The sequence below is a fragment of the Oncorhynchus mykiss genome, chromosome 5, assembly GCF_057628025.1.
Source record: "Oncorhynchus mykiss isolate SJ-2025 chromosome 5, ASM5762802v1, whole genome shotgun sequence".
Lineage (NCBI taxonomy): Eukaryota > Metazoa > Chordata > Actinopteri > Salmoniformes > Salmonidae > Oncorhynchus > Oncorhynchus mykiss.
Genome location: NC_143026.1, coordinates 24689624 through 24709369, shown reverse-complemented (window position 1 = coordinate 24709369; position 19746 = coordinate 24689624). Strand labels below are relative to the sequence as shown.

At 41.2% G+C, this 19746-nt stretch overlaps 1 protein-coding gene across 11 annotated transcripts in view; it reads left to right on the top strand.

The window, feature by feature from the left end:
• The window catches only part of LOC110523477 (microtubule-associated serine/threonine-protein kinase 3), a 174235-nt gene that overhangs the window by 90828 nt on the left and 63661 nt on the right, over positions 1-19746 (top strand). For 7 of the 11 annotated variants that reach the window (XM_090234258.1, XM_036977104.2, XM_036977102.2 and 4 more), the window contains one exon: positions 4003-4034. In XM_090234258.1, the coding sequence (XP_090090384.1) occupies positions 4003-4034 (32 nt within the window). Of the gene's footprint in view, positions 1-4002; positions 4035-12997; positions 13725-15318; positions 15400-19746 lie in introns of those variants that run through there. The other 4 variants (XM_090234265.1, XM_036977106.2, XM_090234268.1 and 1 more) reach the window with 2 other exon arrangements.

The window sequence follows — 19746 nt, the reverse complement described above, 5'->3', positions numbered from 1 at the left end:
AAAGACATGTCTTTAAACACTTCTGTCTCATCTCTGACAAAGGGACTTCACTATGTATTTCTTCAACCATAGTTATTTTAGGTATTGTTGAGTATTATTGTTTAGTGCAGTGACATACTGCAGAAGGGGTTTGGAATGAAACGAGTTACAAATTGAATTGTTTGGGTTTTAGTCATGTAATTGTCATGTGTGGTAATTAAGGCTGGGAGATATGGCCTAAAAATCACATCTAGATTTTTTCCCAAATTTATGGGCAATTCATGATGTTTTCTCGAAATAAGCCTTTTTGTACAATTTAAAGGTCAAATATTCTGCATTTCAAACAGTCAAATCATCTAAGGAATTCAGAGATTGTGAAGTTATACCTAGCATAATCCTTCCACAAATTAATCAAAATAGTTTAACCTGCTTTTTTGTTGTTGCAATAGTCAACAATTTACAAAAAAAAATGAAGCTGAAATTGGGATTTTATTTTAGGAATAAGGCCTGTTTTTCTTTTGAAGCCAGGAGGAGGCTAGTGTCAGCTACATTTATGCCTTTACTAGACTATGGGGATATTTTATATATGAATGCTTCCGCTCAGTGTTTGAGATCAGTTGACACACCATGGCACTTTGAGATTTATTTTAAACTGCAAAACCCTTACGCACCACTGCACTTTCTATACCAGGGTTGGCTGGCCTTCTATAGTCACTCGTAGGCTCAGTCACTGGTATACCTTTATTTACAAAGCCATTTGGGGTTTTACTACCATATTATTTGTGCATTTTTATTGTTCAGAAATGTGGTGGGTACTCTCTTCGTTCGCTGGACTTTATCCTGCTAACTGTTCCAAATGTCCGAACTGAATTTGGTAAACGGGATTTTATGTACTCTGCGCCATCGTCTTGGAACACCTTCCAAAATACTTTTAAACTGGAAGAACTTGTCCCGATTGGTGTTTTTAAATTACTGATGAAGGATTTTGAGGCTGATTCTCTGACCTGTCAAAGTTTTTAAATTTGCTGTTTTATACTCTTGTGAATTCAATGGTTTTTACTACGTAGATTACTTGTAGTTTTTCATGTTGTCTGTCTGAAATTTTTTTGTAATGACTTGGTGCTGCCTATCTTGGCCAGGGCGCTCTTGAAAAAGAGATTTTAATCTCATTGAACCCTTCCGGTTTAAATAAAGGTTAAATACATTTTTAAAAAGTCACTCATCTTGGTTTAAAGTCTATCTATGAAAATGTCCTTTTTTAACTAGAACCATGCATTATGCACATTTTACTAATAATAACAAACAGCAGGCATTTAGGATATAGAAAATTAACACCGGTCTCATCAAACTCTCAAGTCCACTTGCTAGTGATTAGCCAGCTAATCCTTATATAAGGAACTGCCAACTTCTGAGAAATAAGGTAGGCCACTTGATTTCAACATCTGAACAAAGTGGACAGGCTAACATGCTTTTCAAACAGTTGGAGACAGACGGGGTGTTTTCATAATTAAACTGTTCAACCTTGTGAACCTTTGCCCCAGTCTGAGGGCCTGAGCACCCTGGAGCAGGTTTTTATCAAGGACCACTCTGTACTTTGCACTGTTCATCTTTTCCTGAATCCTGACTAGTCTCCCAGTCCCTGCTGCTGAAAATCATCCCCACAGCATGACACTGCCACAACCATGCTTCACCGTAAGGATGGTGCCAGGTTTTCTCCAGACGTGACACTTGGCATTCAGGCCAGAGAGTTCAATCTTGGTTTCATCAGACCAGAGAATATTGTTTATCATGGTCTTGAGTGCCTAAAGGAAACTCCAAGCGGGCTGTCATGTGCCTTTTACTGAGGAGTGTCTTCCGTCTGGCTCTTGGTGTAGTGCTGCAGAGATGGTTGTCCTTCTGGAAGGTTCTCCCATCTCCACAGAGGAACTCTGGAGCTCTGTCAGAGTGCCCATCAGGTTCTTGGTCACCTCCCTGACTTCTCCCCCGATTGCTCAGTTTGGTCGGGCAGTCAGCTCTAGGAAGAGTCTTGGTGGTTCCAAACTTCTTCCATTTAAGAATGATGGAGGCCACTGTTCTTGGGGATCTTCAATGCTGCAGACATTTTTTGGTACCCTTTCCCAGATCTTTTCCTCGACACAATCCTGTCTCGGAGCTCTACGGACAATTCCTTCGACCTCATTGCATGGTTTTTGCTCTGACATGCACTGTCAACTGTTGGACCTTATATAGACAGGTGTATGCCTTTCCAAATCATGTCCAATCAATTGAATGTACCACAGGTTGACTCCATATTGTAGAAACATCTCAAGGATGATCAATGGAAACAGGAAGCTCCTGAGCTCATTATCAAATATCATGGCAAAGATTCTGAATACTTATATAAAGTTTCTTTTTTTTTTTTTTAACTGTTTTTGCTTTGTCATTATGGGGTATTGTGTGTAGATTGAGGAACATTTTATTTAATCCATTTTAGAATAAGGCTGCAATGTAACAAAATGTGGAAAAAGTAAAGGGGTCTGAATACATTCCGAATGCACTGTAAATGGGAAGGTGCACACAGCACAGAGGTGTGAAGGTGAGACCAAAAATACAACATGACAACAAGAGGACATAAACGCTCATGAAAAAAAAAACTTGATTCTTGATTCCTTACAGGAATTTGGAATATCGCGCAAAAACATTAATTCGATATATCACCCAGCTCTAGTGGTAGTGGAAATTCTTGTTGTTCGGAATCTGGAAGCAATTGAATGGAAATGCCAATCGAGTCGACGCCACATGCTGTAAGTGCTCTTGAGATTAGTGCAAAAGTCCTTTTATGTATGTACACCTCAGTGCAGTTCCACAGTCGCAATTCAAATGTATTCTGTTCACTTGCTCTGTGTAGTTACAGGCTGGTTTAGTTAGTAAACACATTCACCGCAGCAGTCCCTATCCAGCCATTGACCATATCAGGAAATGACAGCACCTCTTCACTGTAAATGCTCCCCTCTGCTGGTATATTAATACTATTGCATTTCCCCAAGTGCACACTGCATAGCTTGGTGTGCATTTTTGGGCAACCTCTTAACCTTTATTGCATTTATAACACATTGAGGCCTGATTTTAAAGGTGCAGTATTCAAACTGTGCATAATGATGAATACACTACTTTTATAATATATACAGATGTGGATATTTAAAGGGAATCGAGGCAGTTTCTGTCCAGTAAAGGGTATGATTTCTGTGGATTCAGCAGCCTGTAAACATATTCCGATCCATCTCAATTGATGAATGAAACATTCACATTTACGCAAATGCTTATTCTACATTTTTTCACATTGATTGACAGGTACAGTAAATACAAAGCTGGCATGGATCAACGTGCTTAATCCGCTCGGGTGGCCAATCAATTCAAGTATTGTTGTTGATCTTTCCCCCGTTGCAGGGACTGCTACGGTACAGTACAAACCCCGGCTGGAGTTTACTGTAGCTTATGTCATTGGTTTCCTGAGAAAAATATTTGTTTATGCTTGTAAGGGTCAAGCAATTAGCCATTTTTCCTCTTCTGAGGCACAGTAATTCTGTGATTTGCATATGGCCTCTGACGAGAGTGTGAATTGGTTCATTATTAACTTTGTGAACCAGTGCTTTTTATCTCGAGGGACTCAGAAACTGGGTCAGCGTCTGGAGCCAAGAAAGTGAAGTTATGCTTTGGGAGTGGATGAATGGACACTCAGACAGGGTGGTATGTCTGCATCCGTGCGCAGGTCATGGCTTTTATTGATATTTTATTTAAATGACAATGACAAATAATGCACATCCCATTTAAGTGGCCGAGGTAGCTAATAAAATAACTGATCCATCGGCTAGTCACACTGTCTGAATGTCAATCTATGACCTCTATGTAGGTCTGTCAATACAAAAGCATCCATTTAACATCCTAGTGTTTTCAGGTTGTATGTCATGCTGTTTATCAAAGATACTGTGTCAACATTTAATATATTTTGTCCTAATCTTTTTTCCTTTATTTTTTCATTTACAGAAGGAGCTGAGTCTTCCAAGGAGGGGAAGTTTGTAAGTTTGAACTGGTTCTTATATTAAACGTACAGTATTTTTGTGCAGCTCTTGCAACCTGCATACAGTGTGTGTGTGTGTTATCCATGGAGCCAAAGAAGGGAATCCTGTTCTATAGTAAAATGTTTCATTCTCATGCACCTATTTTCTGATACTCTGAAGAAAACATATATCTAGATGTTTCATTTAAACAAGTAAATTAATCAGAATAAAGTCTCAATTAGAAGCAAAGCTTTTATTTAAATAGCTGACTAAGCCAACCTCATCGGACCCTCGAACTAAATTGCATTTGTAGGTACAATATTTGTAACATAACCAACCAGTGCAAAATTGGTTTCAGTACAGTGATATGTACCCTGCAGTCTATTGGCCTTTGTGAACTGATTCTAATAGAATAAGATGCATGCATCTCACTGACCCCTAGACCATTACATTGTTGAAAGATCTTCATGGGAAAAAATGACTGAAGTAATCTCCTCTATAGGGTTGATCAATAGTATAATACACTGTTTATAGACACTAGGGTTTATACATGTTATATACACTATAACAGGTATTATAATTCCCAAACCCCCAGGGGTACGTGCAATTTAGTTGGGGTTATGCCAAATAAAAAGTGTGAATTTTTATTGATTTTTATAAATACATAATCTTTTCAAACAGACATTTATATTTTCCAAAGGGGCTATACTTTTGGGTGAGGTTTTTTTCTCAGCTGAAAAGCCTTGTTTCTGAATAGCCTCGCCCATAATAAAATTAAATCTAGTGTTCAGCAAAATAACAACACAATGTCAAATACGGGTAGCCTATGCAAATAATTAACATCCAATCACATTAACCGTTACTCTCTCGCGGGAATTGCACTAACGGTCCTTAAGTAGCCAAATGTAGCTGAAAATGCTCGAAAATGTAGAATTGGTTAAAAAAAAAGTAAGACACATACCAGCTCTATTGGTAGTACTGCTACTACCAGCAGTACTACACCTGCACCTGTCGACGACACAAGTTGTTCTGCTGCCACGAGCACATCCAATGCTAGCATCAGTAATTCTACATTTTTTGTTAGCCCAGCTATCATGGACACTGACAGTTGTGAATCCGATGTAACCGAAGAGCTACTTCCCCCTTACCCAGGGAAAGCACCGAATAACAGACAGAGACATTGGAACATCGAAGAGGCGCAAATATGAGAGCTAAATTGATTTGGGGTTCACTTATATTGGGAGTAGTGCCTTTCCTCAGCCACGGTGTGTTATATGTGCAAAAGTACTATCTCACAACTTGCTGAGACCTTCACTCTTGCACAGACATTTAGAAACAAAACATGCCCTTTTTGTGTGAGAATTCAGTTGACTTTTGAGTAGTAAGACATGTATAAAAGCAACAGATACCATTAATAAGAAGGGGCTAGAAGCTTCTTATATGGTGAGCTCCCGAGCCCCATACTATTGTGGAGGACTTCTTCCTGGTGCCGCAGATATGGCTGGGACAATGCTGGGGGAAAAGGCAAAAAAAAACTATACAGACAATGTCTTCATCAAACAGCACTGTTTCACGACGCAGCAGTGACATGGCAGGATACGTTTTGAAACCATTACTGCGTCGCATACAAGCCAGTGAATTCTATGCGTTACAGCTGGATGAGTCAACAGATGTGGCGGGCCTGGCACAGCTCCTGGTATATGTCTGTTACGTTTATGGGTGGTCATCTAAGGAAGACATCCTCTTCTGGAAACCAGGACATCATGAGAGGATCTTTTTAAAGTACTGGACAGCTTTGTGACATCAAATGGACTTTGGTGGTCAAGATGTGTTGGTATCTGTAGTGATGGTGCAAAAGCCATGACAGGAAGACATAGTAGAGTGATAACGCGCGTGCCAGCAGTTGCTCCCGACGCCACTTGGGTACACTGCAGCATCCACCGAGAGGCTCTTGCTGCCAAGGGAATGCCTGACAGCTTGAAAGACGTTTTGGACACTACAGTGAAAATGGTTCATTTTGTTAAAGCAAGACCCCTGAACTCTCGTGTATTTTCTGCGTTATGCAATGATATGGGCAGCGACCATGTAACGCTTTTGCAACGTACAGAATTGCGCTGGTTATCAAGGGGCAAAGTTTTGACACATTTAAAAAAAAAAATTAGAGTAGCTTATGTCCTTTACTGACCATCATTTTCTGACTGCTAGCATGATGACGAGTTTCACACAACTGGCCTATCTGGGTGATGTTTTTTCCTCACCGGAATGATCTGAATTTAGGATTACAGGGACTCGCCTCAGCTATATTCAATGTGCGGGTCAAAATTGAGGCTATGATTAAGAAGTTGGAGCTCTTTTCTGTCTGCATTAACATGGACAACACACAGGCCTTTCCATCATTGTATGTTTTTTGTGTGCAAATGAACGCTTCCGGACAATGTCAAATGTGATATAGCAAAGCATCAGGGTGAGCTGTGTGCGCAATTACGCAGGTACTTTCCCGAAACGAATTACACAAACTGGATTCGTTATCCCTTTCATACCCTGCCTTCAGTCCACTTACCAATATCTGAACAAAAGAGCCACATCGAAATTGCAACAAGCGGATCTGTGAAAATTGAATTAAATCAGAAGCCACTGCCAGATTTATGGGCTCAGAATAGGGTTGCGCTGTTAAGACACTGATGCCCTTTGCAACCATGTACCTATGTGAGAGTGGATTCTCGGCCCTCACTAGCATAAAAACTAAATACAGGCACAGACTGCGTGGAAAATGATTTTAGACTGAGACTCTCCAATACAACCCAACATTGCAGAGTTATGTGCATCCTTTCAAGCACACCCTTCTCAATAACCAGTGGGGAGTTATTCACAATTTTTTTATGAACAAATAAGGTTCAATATGTAAGATGGCTGAATAAAGGGCAAAATTATTGATTATATTATTTGTGCCCTGGTCCTATAAGAGTCTCACTTCCCACGAGCCGGGTTGTGACACTCGCACTCATTCTTATTTTTAATAAATGTATTGAATAGTGTGTGTGTGTGTGTGTGTGTGTGTGTGTGTGTGTTTTGCACGCTTACAATGATGTCAAAACACAACATTTGAGAGTGTGCTGACTCTGGTGCTAGAGGGGGTACGCAGCTGGAGGTTGAATGTTTGAAGGGGTACGGGACTATGAAAAGTTTGGGAACAACTGCACTATAGAATAGGGTCTATAGACGCTAGAGGGGCTAGAGAGACGCTCAAGGGGATATTATGGTGTCTGTTGGAGGTGATGCATGTGCCTTAGATGGCACATGTTTAATTAATTACTGAAAATATTGTGACCTTTTGGTAGAGAGGCAGGCCTTAACCACACGATATATGGAGTAGGATGAATCTGCCCCTTAGTGTTTCCTCCCCCTAATGGTTACGGTAAGGAGTCAAGCAGGATAAGCTGAAGCTAGATCTGTGCCTGAGGGCAACTTTTACCTGGAGATTGTCCCTGAAAGGGATCCAGATAGGATTAAGTCAGGTGCTCTGTCTGCCTGCCTCAGGCTAGGGCAAAGAAACAGCAGGAGCACTATAGGATTACAGGTGAATGGTGTTGACTGTATTTGCAACAGGACCTGATCTGGTTACGAATGCCGATAAAGCCTCAATATAAAGTGGGATTTGAAAACACAAAAGGCGTCACCCAGCTATTTGTTTCATTTATGAATATCACAGTCCAACAGGTTTAGTCCTTCTCAGCTAAAGGCATCCTGTGTATTTCATGCCTATTCTGATGGGCTTGTGTGGCAGGTTTCAGTGTGACATGGATTATGATGGGGGAATGATTTGACTGCAGAGGGGAGACAAGGAGATGATCCACCAATATGTGTCAGGGGACCGCTTTCGAAAGCGCACGCAGTGTCTTTGGACCCAAGGGGCCTCTATTGCCTCTGGTGTCCATGGTGATTGGCTTTGACATCATATTGGCCTCTTTTTTTTCCCTTAATGTTGTATTGAAGAATGTCAGCGTTGTCCCATTTATGGAACATCTGGCATTTGTTGGGTGATAAAATGTACGTTACTGAATAAGATGGTCTACCTTTAATCGATGCTTGAGTTGAACCCTTGGCTAAAATGTCTTATCTATTCCTGTCTGACTTCGAGAAATACTTGAAAATGTTATGAGTTGATGCACTCAAACAAAGCTAGGATTCAATCTCAATGGAAAGTGAGGAAGGGCATTTCAACACTTCCTTGTTGTGGTGGTTTTGATTTATAGGTTTGATTCCTAAAAGAGACGTCAATGTATCACTTAGACGAAAGTCTGACTTGCAGTGCATTCGGAAAGTATTCAGACCCCTTCCCTTTTTCCAAATTTTCTTACATTACAGCCTTACTCTAAAAAGTTATAAATAAATAAAAATTCCTCAACAATCTACACGCAATACCCTATAATGACAAAGTGAAAAACAGGTTTTTAGAAATGTTCGCAAATTTACTCAAATAAAAAACATATACCTTATTTACATAAGTATTCAGACCCTTTGCAATGAGACTCGAAATTGAGCTCAGGTTAATCCTGTTTCCATTGATCATCCTTGATGTTTCTTCAACTTGATTTGATTCCACCTGTGGTAAATTCAATTGATTTGACCAGATTTGGAAAGGTGTGTCAGTGCATGTCAGAGCAAAAACCAAGCCATGAAGTCAAAGGAATTGTTCGTAGAGCTCTGAGACAGGATTGTGACGAGGCACAGATCTGGAGAAGTGTACCAAAATAATTGTCGCATTGAAGGTCCCCAGGAACACAGTGGCCTCCGTCATTCTTAAATGGAAGAAGTTTTGAACCACCGAAGCCTCATCCTAGAGCGGGCCGCTTGGCCAAACTGAGCAATCGGGGGAGGTCAGGGAGGTGACCAGGAACCCAATGGTCACTCATCAGAGTTCCAGAGTTCGTCTGTGGAGATGGTTGTCCTTCTGGAATGTTCTCCCATCTCTGCAGCACACACCAATTTGGCCTTTATGTTAGTGGCCAGATAGAAGGCACTCTTCAGTAAAAGAGTTTGCAAAAATGCACCTAAAGGACTCTGACCATGATAAACAAGATTCTCTGTTCTGATGAAACCAAGATTGAACGCTTCGGTCTAAATGCGAAGCGTCACGTCTGGAGGAAACCTGGCATCATCCCTACGGTGAAGCATGGTGGTGGCAGCAACATTCTGTTGGGGTGTTTTTCAGCGACAGGGACTTGGAGTCAAGTCAGGATCGATGGAAAGATGATTGGCGAAAAGTACAGAGATTCTTGATGAACACCTGCTCCAGAGCTCTCAGGACCTAAGACTGGGGTGAAGGTTCACCTTCCAAGAGGATCGGCAGAGAAGAATGGGAGAAATTCCCCAAGGACAAGTGTTCCATGCTTGTACCAAAGAAGACTCGAGGCAGTAATTGCTGCCAAAGGTGCTTTAACAAAGTAGAGTAAAGGGTCTGTATACTTATGTAAATGTGATATTTCCAGGGGGGTTTAAATATAAATTTGCAAACATTTCTTCACCTGTTTTTGCTCTGTCATTATGGGGCATTGTGTATAGATTGAGGGGGGAAAACTATGTATTCAATTTTAGAATAAGGCTGTAACGTAACAAAATTTGGAAAAAGTCAAGGGGTCTGAATACTTTCCAAATACACTATGTGTTCGTAGCTCCAGTTTGTGTTAAGCCCATTGAGAGTAGTGCGCTGGGTAATGTTACAGCCATTGGCCCGGTTTACTTCTGTGTCTAGAGTTTCGGAAAACACTTCAGTGTCATTTGACAACTGGCTACTTCACAAACTCCTGGGTGCTTGGGTCAACTACTGCCCCGCTATCCTCTCTCCCATTCTTTGTATTCGTAGGCAGCCACTTCCTGTATTTGTTCCATACAGCAAATATAGGCCAGCTACACCTATTTGTTAAAGGTACAATGGAGAGAAAGTAGGGTAGAGCAACACAGAAAATCTGAGGGGGAAGATCAATATCACTTTACTCTTTTGGAGTTAAAAATGAGAGCGTGTATTTCAATAATGCTTTATTGATGCATATGTCCAGCATTAACAAATAGTATTTCAATAAATCTCGTTGGTGATTTATGACATGTCCAATATGACAAATCTATCATGTGTATGGTTGTCTGTCTCCAGTCATCGGTTGTGTTGACAGCGTCTCTGTGGGGGCCAGAACACAGCCGAGAATGAACACCTGACAAAAGCAAAGTTCATCAACTCAGCAGGACAATCAGATGGCTGTTTGAGAATAACAGTGACTCATGTTCATTGGACATGGAAGAAATGTGATACTTACTGTAAGAGAGCCACGGAGAAGAGGTGAAAAAGAGGAGCACAGACATTCCAATTAACTGAAGTAGAAGAAAGCAAAAACTATATTCCCGGATGGAATATTGCTGTCATTTCATTTAAACATGTTTTAAGACAAGTGAATGTATTTTGTCCTTTTTCCTTTTGCCCCTTACTTTCTGTTTTTCTGCATCTATATCAATTAGAGGTCAACCAATTAAATTTTTCAACGCCGATACCGATTAATTGGCCTTATTTATTTTTAATAATGACAATTACAACAATACTGAATGAACAATGAACACTTTTATTTTAACTTAATATAATACATCAATAAAATCAATTTAGCCTCAAATAAATATTGAAACATGATTCATTTGTTTTAAATAATGCAAAAACAAAGTGTTGGAGAAGAAAGTAAAAGTGCAATATGTGCTATGTAAGAAAGCTAACGTTTAAGTTCCTTGCTCAGAACATGAGAACATTTGAAAGCTGGTGGTTCCTTTTAACATGAGTCTTCAATATTCCCAGGTAAGAAGTTTTAGGTTGTAGTTATTATAGGAATTATAGGACTATTTCTCTCTATACCATTTGTATTACACATACCTTTGACTATTGGATGTTCTTATAGGCATTTTAGTATTGCCAGTGTAACAGTATAGCTTCCATTCCTCTCCTCGCCGCTACCTGGGCTCGAACCAGGAACACATTGACAACAGCCACCCTCAAAACATCGTTACCCATCGCTCCACAAAAGCTGCAAGGGGAACAACTACTTCAAGGTCTCAGAGCTAGTGATGTCACCGATTGAAGCGCTATTAGCGTGCACCCCGCTAACTAGCTTGACATTTCACATCGGTTACACCAGCCTTATCTCGGGAGTTGATAGGCTTGAAGTCATAAACAGCTTAAAGCACAGCGAAGAGCTGCTGGCAAATGCACGAAAGTGCTGTTTGAATGAATGCTTACGAGCCTGCTGCTGCCTACCATCGCTCAGACTGCTCTATCAAATATCAAATCATAGACTTAAGAAATGGTCTTCACACAGTTCGCAACCAACCAGGCGGCCCAAACTGCTGCATATACTCTGACTCTGCTTGCACTGAACGCAAGAGAAGTGACACAATTTCCCTAGTTAAAATAAATGTTAGCAGGCAATATTAACTACATTTGCAGGTTCAAAAATATAAACTTGTTTATTGATTTTAAAGAAAGGCATTGATGTTTATGGTTAAGTTCACATTGGTGCAACGACAGTACTTTTTTGCGAATGCGCTTGTTAAATCATCACCCGTTTGGTGACGTAGGCGGTGATTCGATGAGAAATTAACAGGCACCACATCGATTATATGCAACTCAGGACAAGCTAGATAAACTGGTAATATCATCAACTATGTGTAGTTAACTAGTGATTATGTTAAGATTGATTGTTTTTTTTTTATAAGGTAAGTTTAATGCTAGCTAGCAACTTACCTTGGCTTCTTGCTGCACTCCTGTAACAGGTAGTCAGCCTGCCACGCAATGTCCTCTTGGAGTGCAATGTAATCGGCCACAATCGGTGTCCAAAAATACAGATTGTTATAAACTCGAAATCGGCCCTAATTAATCGGCCATTCCGATTAATCGGTCGACCTCTAATATCAATGGTGTATGTTTGCTCATATGTTGTTCATTGTCTTTTTTGTGAACCTGTTAATTTCCTCCATGTAATCAACTGTCACCCAAAGTGTCAGTTACTTCCAAAAGAGCCATGATCTAAACTCTGAATAAACCAGATTGTTCATTTGAGTAAGTGTTCAGGCTGCAGTTGTAGAGTCGCTATGTTATGTTGCTACGCTACAAAATGAATGAGTGGATCTTGGCGTGGCTGTTGGTTTGAGGTATGCCTGCCCTAGTTCTAATGTACTAGAGGTACATACCTTGTCATGTCCCAGTTACTGCCTGCTCTCCCCGCCTGCCTGCTCTACTGCTGCAGTCGATGCAATGCTCAGTCATCTACAAAAGCGCTTTTTTCCTAAAACCTGGCTCCCAGTAATAAACAATTGATAGGTTTTCTGAAGAGAGGCAACATTAGTGCATTATCTGTCTGTCTGCTTCACTCTGCACTCTGTGATAGGCTGTTTGGAAGGAGTCCTGGAAACAGTTGACTGCACTGTTGGCCGGCACTTTTTCCACTCTTCAATCTATATTGAATGTGCTTCCAGAGAAACATTTGAGACTACAGACTGCTTGACTGCATAGCCTGTAGCCTATATACAGTACATTAGTGTATTTCACAGCTATTTAAAGACCCAATTCCCTGTGTACTTTGATGTGACTGAAAGTCTCTCCTTGGCTGTTTTCTAATTGATCCTCCAGTATATTATCATCATGATAGACTATCAATAATGTAGTTATTGACTCGACGTATGTTATGTAGAGTACACCGTGATTATTTAGCAATATATATTGTACAACAGTAAAAGGCAGATGATGCACGTCAGGGTGTGTTTTATCGGTGAATAAGCACTTGCCCCAGAGGTGTACTAAAGCACTGCAGGGGTGGTGGGGGGCAGGAGGATGAGGGTAGTGGGGGATCTTCCCACTATATTATTAGCCTTCTGAGGCATGCTCTTGCGCCTTCCCCCAAAATGACTGCTCATTTCTTCCATTGCTTTATTCTGGATGTTGGAAATCCACAGGTAGGAATGACAAATGTAGGGTGCACATTTTCTAGTATGACATGGTTTTGAATGGAGGAGATATGGAAATGAATGTAGCCCTGCAGTGACATTGTGTGCTGTGAGGACACCCTGCGATGTCAGGACCAGTCATGATGACGTGATGGAAAGGATAGACTGCATAGAGGATGAGAAGGATGGACAGCATACTGTATAGCATGGCAAGAAGGATAGACAGAATATAGGATGAATACATTCTGAGCTATGTTGCTGTAGTGAATCACCAGTCAGTGGAAGAAAGGGGTGGAGGAGACGCGAATGAGTGAGCGTGAGCTTTTGCAAAGTAGAGGGGAGGGTGTGTGTGAAGGGAGGGGAAAAGGGGGTATTGTGCTGCCTCTGTGCTCCCCCACCCTCCCTGCCACCTCAGGCTGACGATCTCCTCTGACAACCACAAGGTGGAACGTGGTGGAAGGACCCGAAACAAGCTGCAGTGTTGTTGCCGTTTCCCCTCTTCTTTCCCCTCCTCCCCCTCATTTTGTTGTTGGAGGAGAGGGTTAGGCTAGCCCCATTCCTCTATGGGGGTGACTGGCTCTGGCTCTTTGTCAGTTCAGTGCAGGGTAGAGGATAAGCGGGGTGGCTCTGTGGCTGAGTGGTGTGAATATATCATGTGCACAATAGAGCGGGCGAGCACAGTTCAGCCATGAAAGCCCAGCGGGAGAGGCTGAGGATTCCAGGACTGACATTGGAGTGAGTATTTTTTCTTTCTTTTCTGCTCCACACTGCAGCAGACAGCTTCATTGGCCCCTGCTGCTGCACCTTTTGTTGTTGTTATTTCTCTGTAGCTACAACAAGCGTTGTGGAGCGTTTAGCATTATGCAGCATTGCCACATACAGCTTCAGTACTGTAGCAGCGTACGCAGCAGGATGTGTGATGTCAAATCCTCTGCATTGATTTAGCGACAGGGACTGTGTGTGTGCGTGTCGAGCAGAGGACTGCCGCACAACCTCTGTTTGGTTGTGACGACACACTGACACACACAAACACACTCAGACATACTCACATATACCGAAACACGCCACTAAATCATTGTGACAGTGTGACTATTAAATGGCATGCATTTGTGAGGCATGATCGTTAAGTTGATTGGCAGTAGAGTAGTCTTATACCCAAGGCCTTGTTGGCTAATGGCTCCTGCCTACTACCAGTCACAGTAATCTGCTCAGCAGACAACACAGGCTCTGTTATGGCCCTGTTGTTTTCCTATTGCACATCACACAGATTAGTTCTTAGTGTAATGACCCATGAAGGCGGTGGCTCTCTGGTCACCAAGGCACATGTTTGTTTGCGTCCTCCGAGGCTTAAGCAAGTGCAGGTATTGCTCTGTAGGCATATACGTTGCCTAGTCATTTAATTTAGATCCAGTTCAGTGTCATTACTGACAGGAAAGTCTATATGGTTTGATTTTCAATTCATCAGCTCTATGGAACAATACCAGTGTTTAATCATGGACAACTGATACTGTTGAGATACTATTATTTTCTAATCATTATAGATTTTGTCTACTAACTGCTATGATAGCAGGCAAAAGTCTGTCAGATTTTTCTATTTGGATAACTCAGTTAACACTGGTTTGGAGGGCTAAAATATATCTATCACATGTAAAGTGAAGACCTTTAACAAGTGAGCTTTCTTTCCTTGCCAGTGAAGTTACTGTAAAGGAGTAGAATCAAATCACATTTTATTTGTCACATGCGTCAAATACAACAGGTGTAGAACTTACCGTGAAATGCTTACATACAAGCCCTTAACCAACAGTGCAGTTCAAGAAATAGAGTTAATAAAATATTTTGTAAATCAACTAAATCTAATCAATCAAAAAGTAACACAAGAAGGCCTACGTTACATGATTTGCCTTCTCATAGCATTTATGAATTCCTCCGATTTCAAGGAGGAGTTGGTTTCATTGTGTACCTGTTTCAGGTTTCACTCTCCACCTGTGTGGATAGTTTGGACCCTTTCTATTATAATCACTTAAACCAATCAAACCTCAAAGACCAAACCGTTTCTAATCCTCTAAGAAGTTAAACCTGTGTTGTGTGGGTAGACAAGTACCTTGGTAACCTATTTCCAGAACACCATTTTGTTTCATTTCAAAGGGGACCATTTGTTATGCTGTGCTGCTGTGATAAATGTATGTCAGCTAGCTAGGAGAACAGGGTATGTGTCTGCATACATCAGCCCAAATCCCCTCAGGCCTTCTAAGTGAGAGTAACCATTGTCCTGTGCAAATTTAGTGTGCTAAAGGAATCACTATTTACAAAACTTACATTTAACTTCCAGCCTCACGCCCCGAAGCTTGAGCCCGACACCCACAAGTCCTTGCAGCCCGCTCAGCCCGCTGCACGCGTTTCATTTTTGGAGGTAAGCGTTACAAGCTCTTTTTCGACCATCAAGGCCATTTTGTTTTTTGGGGTTGAGGAACAAATCGTGCTGGATTGTGAATGGTTGATTCGAAATTGCATGCAATCATCTCTTTATTCTGACAGAAGTCTGTTTTTGGATTTCTCTCTGAAATATGCTGCTTTTGGAGCAGCTTTGATGGAAGACACAGTGCTTATATGTGACCCACCACCTGGATTTGGTCCCATGTAGCAAAATTTAAAATGGTGTTTTTTTATTATTTTTTTTACATTGGATGAAAGTAGAGGCTGAGCTAGAAAATGGTATATCATACACTACAGTTGAGGAACAATGGGAAAGTAATTCTGCTTTGAAAGTTAAACTTGAAACTCCACATTTGAGAAAATGGCCCGTGAATGTTTTGGTACACCTACTGGAGAGCTCTTCTTTGTCTCCACCCATTCAGCGTCGTTCACATCCTTTTAAACCCCACCCATCTCTAAGGAGTCACAGTGTAAGGAAACAACCAAAGATTTCAAGAATAAAAGTGGTGAAATGAGTAAATAAAAGTGGTAGTAAATATACACTTGATCTAGCCCTTGGCCTATATCCTAATCTGACTTTGATGCAGGTCATGTGGTTCTTCACATTTACCGTCTCATTAAACACACACTATATCAAATAAAATCCAAGTGTGTTTCTCACATGCACAGGATACAGAAGCTGTTAACGGTAACAGTTACATTGTAGTGGTTGCTTGCATAGTGGAGTCTTTTGTTTAGACGTAGCTAGCTAGCTACAGTCACCCAACTCAGAATTCCAGCTTGGGAACTCTGACTCTTTCTATAGCTTCGACTTTCCGACCTGAAGATAACTGACGTCATTATTTGACCCTGTTTTTTTCCAGAATTACCAGTTGTATTGAACGAGTGTGTGGGGTGTGTACTTTTTCAGAAAGGCACTGCATGTTCGAGCCATGGGCAATTGGACATTCCCCAAACGTTATAATAAGATTAGCTTACCATCGCATGATATGGCCTGTTAATGACTTTGCCACAGGCAGCAGGTAGCCTAGCAGTTAAGAGCGTTTGGCCATTAACCGAAAGGTCGCTGGTTCAAATCCCTGAACCAACCAGGTGAAGAATTTGCAAAGCAGTTAACCATAATTGTTCCTGTAAGTCGCTCTGGATAAGAGCGTCTGCTAATTGGCTAAAATGTAAATGATAGGTAAACAAAGGAACAGGAAAATAGCCTAAGCTTCACATGGATTCAGCGTCAAGGACATCGATCGGAATTCCCACATTTTGACAGTTATGTCCAACAGATGAAAGTGAAAGATGCAGTTTTTTTTTTACAAGATGATAAAACAATAAGCAGTCTATTGTTAAATAGTTTGTTCCTAAACAGACTTCCTATCGTCACTGACACTTTTCATTCAATGTGCATCGCTTAAGCAAGCCAAACTTTTCACAGAAGCTTCATGGACAAAAACAATGTCCAATGTAAAGAAACAACGGGAATGTCTGACTGTTTTGCTTCTTGTGATATAATTTTTTTATAAAACATTTTATAGATTCCACTCCATGGTGAATGAAGTTTCTGATGAACTCCACCCAACGATTACATCGTTTCACCCATGGTCAATACTTCTAAAATGTAAATTCTGAAATGCTTACCTTGTACCTAAGTTTGTCCTCGGTAGTTGCGTGCCTTTCTTTGTTTGCTGAAATCCATACTTCAACAAGATGGCATCTCAGCGCAGATGCGCATATGCCAATTGAATCTCAACAAGGAAATTGTATTTGATTATTGATTATCTGTAGTGGAGTTTAGTCAGCTATTGATTAGGCTACTGTGTGCCTCCGCTGGAAAAATTGATACCCTAACCAATTGCATTACTACTAAGACCAGCTTTTGGAAAATATCAGAGCGCTGGCTTTATCAAGTCGAAATTCCCAAAGAGTGTGTGTTTGACACTAGAGCTGGCTTTAACGCCAGCTGAAAATAGAGCCCCATGTATATCACTAGTTGGCTGTACCTGGGCCAAAATTTGGGTATTTCTCAGCCTATACTGTAGCTTGGCCTCAATCTTCTTTTTAAATGATAAGCCTACATGTTTTCGTGATACAAATAGAATCACAATGCATGTCGTATCGGCACCCAAGTATCACGATATAATCATATCATAAGGTCCCTGGCAATCCCCAGCCCTAGTCAATAGCAGAATTTACTCTTATAGAAACTACCCAGTCTGTGAGCCCGTGCTTCACACTACTATGGCTGATGCATGTCAGCACTTCAAAGGGACTCTGAATCATCTGGGGAAGTGACGGAGGGGGACATGGCTGTCTCCCTGAGTGTTCCCCTTAACTTTTCTCTCTCTTGATGTCCTTGTTTTCTCTCCTCTTCGCTTTTCACACTAATAATGTCGGAGATAGGTCACTCTGTCCTCTTCAAATCAAACTTTATTTGCCACATACAACAAGTGTAGACTTTACCGTGAAATGCTTACTTACAAGTCCTTAACCAACAGAGCAGTTCAAGAAGAAGAAAATATTACCAAGTAGGCTAAAATAAAAAGTAGTAATAAAAAGTAACACAATAAGAATTACAATACGAGGCTATATACAGGGGGCACCGGTACCGAGTCAGTGTATAGGGGTACAGGCTAGTTGAGGTAACCTGTACATGTAGGTGGGGGCCAAGTGACTATGCATAGGTAACAAATGAACAGCGAGATGCAGCAGTGTACAAGAGATGGGGGGCTGTCAATGTAAATAGTCCGGTGATGATTTTTATGAATTGTTCAGCAGTCTAATGGCTTGTGGGTAGAAGCTGTTGAGCAGCCTTTTGGTCCTAGACTTGACACTCTGGTATCGCTTGTCGTGCGGTAGCAGAAAAAACAGTAACTCTTCACTGTCTCTTGATGTGTAGCCTGGCGAGCTGCCCTGAATCAGCCTTTTGTTCCTGGGGTAGGTTCCTCTGGTTTTGCATATTCAACTGGGTCATTGAGCCCGATTCCTCGTTTTGATGCATTATACTTTCTGGTTCACCATTTGTTGCTAGGTAGTTAATGTTAGCTATCGCTAGTTGTCTGTACCTGTGCCACAACTTCAGTATTTATCCTCCTATAGCTTGGCCACAATTTTCTTTTTAAATGGTAAGCCAGCATGTTTTCAGCACTGAGCAAAACTTGTTGTTATTATGGCTCTCTCTTGTCCCTCTGCAGCAGACATCTCGTGAGCAGTATGTTTGGAACATCGAATCACAATAACATTGCAGTATCGAATCGTGATAAATATAGACTCGCAATGCATATCGTATCAGCACCTAAGTATCGTGATAATAATGTATTGTGATGTCTCTGGCCAAACCCAGCCCTAGTCAATAGTTTCTATATGAGTATATTCTGGTCAGTGAGCCTGTGCTGCTTGCTACTCTGGCTGATTCTTGTCAAGACTTCAAAGGGAGTCTGTATCATCTGGAGAAGTGACCGAGTAGGAGGGGGACATGGCTGTCTCCCAGATTGTTCCCCTTCAATTTTCTCTCTCTTCGCTCTTTCCCTAAGTCCTTATTTTCTCTCCTCTCGGCACACTAATGCTGTCAGAGATAGCAGGTCACACGGTCCTCTTCACTGTATCTTGTTGTCGCCTGCCGAGCTGCCCTGAATCAGCCTTTTGTTCCTGGAGTAGGTTCCTCTGGTTTCACACATTCAGCAGGTTCATTGAGCCCGACCCCTCCTTTTGTTGTACTAACCATTCCTGTTCATTAATGTTTCCAGAATCCCTAGTCTTCTCCCCTCTTTCACCAATTTATTTGGGATGGGAAGGACAGGACAAAGGGGAAAGGAGTTCATCCTTTCTGAGAAACATGCTTGTTTGATTGATAGGCTACCGGGCCTCATTTATAAACGTTCCGTACGTACATAATATTGTCCCACATTTTCCTGATAAAGTTGGCATTGATAAAAACGTTCCTTACCGCCATGCAATATTCAAACCATACGTATGCACGTTTTGATGACACGCCCAAGCATACATAAAGGAAAACATCGCCTCATAGCAAGATGCAGCCATATGACGTTAGTAAGAAGAGTGAAAATCTGTGGGGTTTTTTAGAATCCAAAATTGTAAATAAGAATGTTTTTTTTAACAGACTTGCCTAGTTAAATAAAATAATAATTAGACATGAGAATACATGCCCTATCCATTTCATTTTCATAACCATTGCAGAGTAAATTCCTCACCTTTTCTGGCCATTATGCGGTCCCAAAGTAGCCATACAAATGACCATGCACATCACTCATTTAATTGGGCCTAGTAAATGGATAAGCTATGTATTTTAGGTTTTTCTGTACAAGATCTCATT